Source organism: Chanodichthys erythropterus, chromosome 19, assembly GCF_024489055.1.
Source record: "Chanodichthys erythropterus isolate Z2021 chromosome 19, ASM2448905v1, whole genome shotgun sequence".
NCBI lineage: Eukaryota > Metazoa > Chordata > Actinopteri > Cypriniformes > Xenocyprididae > Chanodichthys > Chanodichthys erythropterus.
The window spans coordinates 36,342,027-36,349,127 of NC_090239.1; the positions used below are offsets into that span (position 1 = coordinate 36,342,027).

Below are 7,101 nucleotides of genomic sequence, written 5' to 3' on the forward strand. Positions count from 1 at the left end.
AACACCTTATAAAAGTGAGTTTTGCATAATAAGTCCCTTTTAATAACGGCTCAGAACCAGGATGATAACATACACACACGGTTGCATTATCTCTCCTCTTTTCTCCTTTTACTTTACAAATAACTACAACCAGGAAGTTGAGTGTCATATAGTGGTGCATTGATTTAAGAACATCACATACATTATGGAATTTTTTAAGTGGTGTTTTATGAAAATAAATTAAAGAAATCTTGTGTACTTTATATTTATTATTATTATTGCATTTCCTTTTCAAATATTCCTTTCTCAAATTCAACATTTGGCTCAAATTCTCTTAGCAGAAGCCCTATCATCAAAGACCATAAACAATACTACACAAGTTAAAGGAAATACAATCTGGACTACATTATACAGGTTCACTTGAAGTGAAAATAGACATGGTTTGTGCAAACCACAGTGTGGTTAAGAATTATTGGCTGCTAAAAGCATGAAACCATAAATTTTCAAATTTGTAAAGTGTAATTATGCATATTGCTGGTCTTATGCAATTCATAGCAATTTTCATAAATGTTATTTTTTTAGCACTTTTTTTTATGTTTTTGTCAATTTTGTATGATATTGTGCTCTGTACTTGGTCACCACTTCATATCCAATTGTAAAAAAAAAAAACTGGGGAAGGAAAACCAGTTGAAAACCACAGGTGTGCACTAACACAAAAGGATTTTCGAGAGAAACAGTTTGGCTGTTTTCAGAATTGGCCAAGAAAAGACCATGGGAGCCAATACTGTGGTGTGAAAAAGTTTTTTTTTTTGCATGTTTGTTACACTTTAATGTTTCAGATCATCAAACAAATTTAAATATTAATCAAAAATATAACACAAGTAAACACAACATGTAGTTTTTAAATTATGTTGGTTTAAAGGTTATTAGGTTTTTATTATGAAGGGAAAACAAAATCCAAACCCACATGGCCCCCATATGGAAGACTTGCTGTGATAAATGGAACCATGAATTCTGCTGTCTACCAAAAAATCCTGAGTGACAATGTCCGGCCATCTGTTTGTGACCTCAAGCTGAAGCGAACTTGGGTTCTACAGCAGGACAATGATCCAAAACACACCAGCAAGTCCACCTCTGAATGGCTGAAGAAAAACAAAATGAAGACTTTGGAGTGGCCTAGTCAAAGTCCTGACCTCAATCCTATTGAGATTCGGTGGCATAACCTTAAAAAGGCAGTTCATGCTTGAAAACCCTCCAATGTGGCTGAATTACAACAATTCTGCAAAGATGAGTGGGCCAAAATTCCTCCACAGCGCTGTAACAGATTCATTGCAAGTTATCGCAAATGCTTGATTGCAGTTGTTGCTGCTAAGGGTGGCCCAAAAAGTTATTAGGTTTAGGGGACAAGCACTTTTTCACACAGGGCCATGTGGTTTTGGATTTTGTTTTCCCTTCATAATAAAAACCTTCATTTAAAAACTGCATGTTGTGTTTACTTGTGTTATCTTTAATTAATATTTACATTTGTTTGATAATCTGAAACATTAAAGTGTGACAAACATGCAAAAAAATAAAAAATAAAATCAGGAAGGGGGCAAACAGTTTTTCACACCACTGTATATTTGATCTACTATTGTAAATGCTAGCTGTGCAACAGCCAAGGTTCATATGAATTACAACATTATTGTAGTAATTTGGAAATGTGATATTTCAAAAGAATTATTATTTTTGGTTTTCATTTAAGAGTTAAGCAACAAAATGTTTATTTCATAGTTAATGTTCCTATCCAGTTAGGTGAACCAAAAAAAAAAAAAAAGAAGTCCTGCTTGACTTACGTTAATATACGCATTTGCACTAGAGTGATGTGAAGGAAAATAAATCCTGCTGCATTGTATGGATCAGCATAACGTCTCCAGTCTATTCTTTGCTCGAGGGACAAGTTATTACAATTATTCTTCATGTTTCCATCACAGATAAGTCAAATCGGTAACACTTTACAATAACAGTACATGAATAACCATGAACTAATACCTGAGTTAATAGTTACTTCAACATGAACTCAAGATTAGTTAAGATATGAACTAATGAAGAGTGATCCTTAACTACGACAGGAGTCATAGGGATTCATGCATGAAAACAGAAGCCTTAACTATGCGTTAATACATGTTTGATAATTAATGCATTAATTAACATTTAGGGTAAACTAAATCAAACATCTCTATAAGAAGGAATAATACATATTTGGACTTTGAAATAAATTTAAACAATTTATTATTGTCAGAATTTAAACTACTGACATCAGCAGCTTCATTATAAACATCACTGAAAGGCACATGATTAGTTTGCCATTATTTTCACTTATCCTCCTTATCAAACATATAAAATACTAAATACACTATTTATCTTAAAAGGTTTTTGTGATATTCTTTCCTATCAAACTAAACTACTGTGACTTACATCAGTTCCTTAGGAATCGGTTCCCGAAAAAATAACCAAACAGGAAACATGAACTAAGGTCAGGGAGCGTTTGCTGGGATCAGATTCAGAAGTTCACTCTCCATCCAGACGCAGGCCGTGATCATACTGTACCTCCATTCTCTGACTTTTTGAAAAGTCACACAACATCACTTAACTGGGCTGAATACTTATATAGTTGTGTTAGTACAAGTGTATTTGATAGTAAGTTAATGATAATCATGAGCTGAATTTGGTAAGTTGTTAACAGTGAATTAAGTATGATGTGCCCCCTCAAGTAAAGTCATGACATAAGTATACATTAACAAACCATTAGTTGATGTTAGTATATGCTTAGTTAATAATGAGTTAATTATGATTGTGCCCCCTCAAGTAAAGTCATGACATAAGTATACATTAACAAGCCATTAGTTGATGTTAGCATATGCTTAGTTAATAATGAGTTAATTATGATTGTGCCCCCTCAAGTAAAGTCATGACATGATGCACATATCACACATCATTAACTAATATATGAATAAACACTATAGAGTGCCATCCTTATTCCTTTACACCCCGGTACAAAAAAAATATTAGTATTTGTATTTTACTTTTATTTATATAATTAAACATATATGGACTTGAAAGCAAGCCATAAACATACCTGTAAAGACACACATAAGGCACATTTACATGTAAAATCGCGAGCGTCCACAAGCTAATGCTAATCAAAGCATATACATTTAAATGACAAAAATACAAATACAGTTAATAACTGCACATAACCTCCTTGAAAACCCCAATAAAACATACATGTAAATATGTCTTTAATTATTAATTCGGCTTACCAAAGCAGTCAACATTTATTAGTTTAAAATGCCAGCAACACAACAAACGCACCAAGAGAACTCCTAGCGTGCGCCACTAATGAGTGTCCCGCCAGAAACAAACCCTACATACTTTAGTTCCGGGAATAAACTAGGCCTATGACTATTTAGCTATGACTAAATGTAAATGAACTATAAAAATCAGAAAACAGTTTAGATCAAATTAAATTTAATAGTGGTAGTTAGTCTATTTTCCACATTTGATTAGACAGATCTAAGTAATTAATGGCTAAATAATCATGTGCCATTGCAATTATTTGTCACAAAGCTGCAGATGGCAGATTATGATATTACAGTGTAAATTATGACAGTATTAAATCACGTTTAATTCAAATTCAGAGTACTTCTTGTTTACTCTTATGGAGGCTGATTTATTTAGTTTACCCCTAAATGTTAATTAATGCATTAATTAACAAACATGTATTAACGCGTAGTTAAGGTTGCTGTTTTCATGCATGAATCCTTATGACTCCTGTCGTAGTTAAGGATCACTCTTCATTAGTTCATATCTTAACTAATCATGAGTTCATGTTGAAGTAACTATTAATTTATGTATTAGTTCATGGTTATTCATGTACTGTTATTGTAAAGTGTTACCGTCAAATCTGACATTAAAGAGATAGTTCACCCAAAAATGAAAATTTGCTGTCAATTTACTCACCCTCAGGCCATCCAAGATGTAGGTGACTTTTTTTTCTTCAGTAGAACAGTAAAGATTATTTTTAGCTGAAACCATGGTCCTTAGTGATTCATATAATGGAAGTCAATAGGTGCCATCACTTTGAGATTCAAAAAAACATATGCAGACAAAACAAAATTAATACCCGCAGCACCTGACAATACATTGAGGTCTTAAGAAGCTAAAAAATCGGTCTATGCAAGAAAGTGAACATTATTTACAACCTCTTTTTTACCTCTAATTCACAGCCTTGGCAAACAGTCCTGAGCGCATTCATGACAGTCTGGAGCGCAAGCTTTTTGTCGCATGATGACGTATGCACAGACCGATCATTTCGCTTCTTAAGACCACAGTGTATCTTTAGGAGCCACAGGTATTAATTTTGTTTTGTTAGCATATTTTTTATTTTTTTATCTCACAATGATGACACCCATTACCTAAAAATCTTCTTTGCTTTTCTACTGAAGAAAAAGTCACCTACATCTTGGATGGCCTGAGAGTGAGTGAATTAACAGCAAAGCATTTTGGGGTGAACAATCCCTTTAAGCCACAGATTGAATTTCATTAGCTAGCTCACAGTTGCTCTTCTGTTAACCAGGACAGTGTGCCTACAACAACTAGCAGAACCACATTTTAAACCAGTCTGAAGTTTGTCATAATGTCTGTGAGTGAGTAGCCTTAGCATGATGCAAGGTTTGTTGCTGACTTCAAACAAGTTTTAGCAGTGTGCACTTGATCTAAGCCCTGTGTATAGCATGTAGTGATGGCCAGGTGTAGTATCTACTTCTGTTCAGTGTGTGATAGGTCACGGTGTACTTTTTTTCTGTATGGTCATGCTCAAACACAACCTTTATCCTCATCTGTTCATTAGCTGTCACAAATCTGTTCAAAGCTGTTACAAATTTTGTTGGATCTCACGCTCAGTATATAATTTACACCTATGCGTAGGGCCCAGTGAACAGTGAAGTGTGGGAGGGACAGGGAGGCCAGTGAAAGTAGAGCAGAGCTGCCTGGCAGAGAGAAGAAGAACCAGGCCTACTAAAAATACAGTATCTCTAAGGAGGACAGAAATACACACACGCGTTGGGTGTGTGCTGTCAAAAAAAGAGAGAAAGAATATAAGGGTAACGTATAAAACAGGCCAAGCTGATATGTAGGACTGTTCTTTACAGAGCATGTATGCATATGGTTTACATGACTTTGATCTTTTTCTGTGGATGCCTGAATGAAAAATTAAAACTTCCAACCTTGGTCAACAGTGGACGCACTGTTGTTTAAACCCCATGTCGCATGACCCAGAAACATTGTGCTGCTCTTTCCCAGTTCTCTGGTTGACAACTATTAAATATAAAGTTGATGTGTGCTCAGAAGGGGGATGCTCTGTCTGTATTCTCCAGTATCAGACACAAACCCCAGCATTCTAAGCAGGGGCTTATTTTCACTGACTCATAAAGCTTCTTAGAGAGAAAAAACATTGAGATATACACAATAAAGCAGAACACTGACCTTCAGCTTACACACACCATCTGACCAGGTATGCATTAACACACATGCACCAAGGTTCTAAATTCTGATCATGGTGCCCCACCTATCTGCACATTTTGTATGCTAAAACACATTTCTTTAAACCATCACCCACTTTCTCAAAAGCTTAAACACAAAACCAAATCTTCAAACTACATTCAGAGAACTCTTGACTCTTTTGGCCAAATCAAACAATTTGGCTCAGAACCATTTTATCTATGCTCAAAATCAAATAATGATCGAAAAATTTCAGATCATACACAGCAAGTCAATATTATAAACCTTACAGATCATTCATTAGACACTACATCAAAAAAAAAAAAAAAAAAAAAAAAAAATGGAGAACAGCATCCAAAGCATGTAGTTACAGAAAAAAAATAATATTGTAACAAAGTAAACAAAATTTGCAATTAGGTAAAATTATTGTAATCACAACATATAGTAGTAAGGTGAATAAATTGTATACTGTATGCACTGCAAGTATAGTATTGTTCTGAATAATGTATAGTAGGCCTATCGAATGTCTCTATATTCAGCACTTGCATACTGTGAAAATACAGTAACCTGACTGCAAAAGCCAAAAATGTAAAAAATAATAAAAAAACAACAACAAAAAAAACAAACAAACGTGTGTTTGTTTGCTTTGGTTAGAGTCAATGTAACTTTAAATAGAAGCAACATTACTTTACTGGATAACAGATAATAAAAGATAACTATGTTATGTATGTATGTATGTATGTATATATTTAAAATGCATGCCTACTTAGATACAACCGATGGTTGGTTGATTTATCAATCAATCAACAAATAGTCTACTGGAATTGTATTAGGTCTATTATTAAATAAATTTTATGTGCAAACAAGAGATTAATTTCAAAATTACAGCTATTATTTTTACCCCAAACATAACAGTCAATCACAACAGAACAACAGGGATAAGTATACATAAACAAAAAAGATCAGTTAAAATATTTGCCCATCAATATCTATAACATATTTACTTGTCATTTAATGGTTTGGAGTGTTGGTTTGGAATTACACAAAAAAATTAACTGCTCAAATGCTTTTGCGTTTCACAGTCATGATGTTTATATCAGTAAATATGAGCATGCTTTTAAGCCAGTATATCTCTTTGTGCGTTTCATAATGTCTTACCTGTCTGCTCCTGAGCCCACACTCTGGTCAGCTCTGTCTGCGAGAGACAAATCAACAGCAGAGTACACAGACCCATGTCCACCTTGCAATCCTTCTCTCACTCTCCTTTCTCACGTTCCTCTCCTATCCTGTCTTTTCACTCCCCCTTTTTCTCCTCCGGTTACCTCTCTCCTCTCTGAGTTGGGTTTTACATACTCTCCTTTTCCTGGACGTATCCCCCCCCCTCCTCCTCCTCCTCCCTCCCCCTCCCTCCTCCTCCTCCCTCCTCCTCCCCAACTCCCTCACTCCTCGTCCCTCCCTCCGCCTCATCCCTCCTCCTCCTCCCTCCACCTCCCTCCTCCTCCCTCCCTCCTCCCGCCCTCCTACTCCCGCTGTTCTTCCATCCCTTATGGCTTTTTCATTCTTTCTGTGAATTGTGGGATA

At 35.3% G+C, this 7,101-nt stretch overlaps 1 protein-coding gene across 1 annotated transcript in view; it reads right to left on the reverse strand.

Annotated features, from left to right (window-relative positions):
• LOC137007883 (uncharacterized) overlaps positions 1–6,863 on the reverse strand; it is a 135,874-nt gene extending 129,011 nt beyond the window's left edge. The window contains exon 1 of the mRNA XM_067369581.1: positions 6,679–6,863. Within this exon, the coding sequence (XP_067225682.1) occupies positions 6,679–6,754 (76 nt within the window). The 5' untranslated portion in view covers positions 6,755–6,863. The remainder of the gene's footprint in view (positions 1–6,678) is intronic.
• Positions 6,864–7,101: the final 238 nt, after the last annotated feature.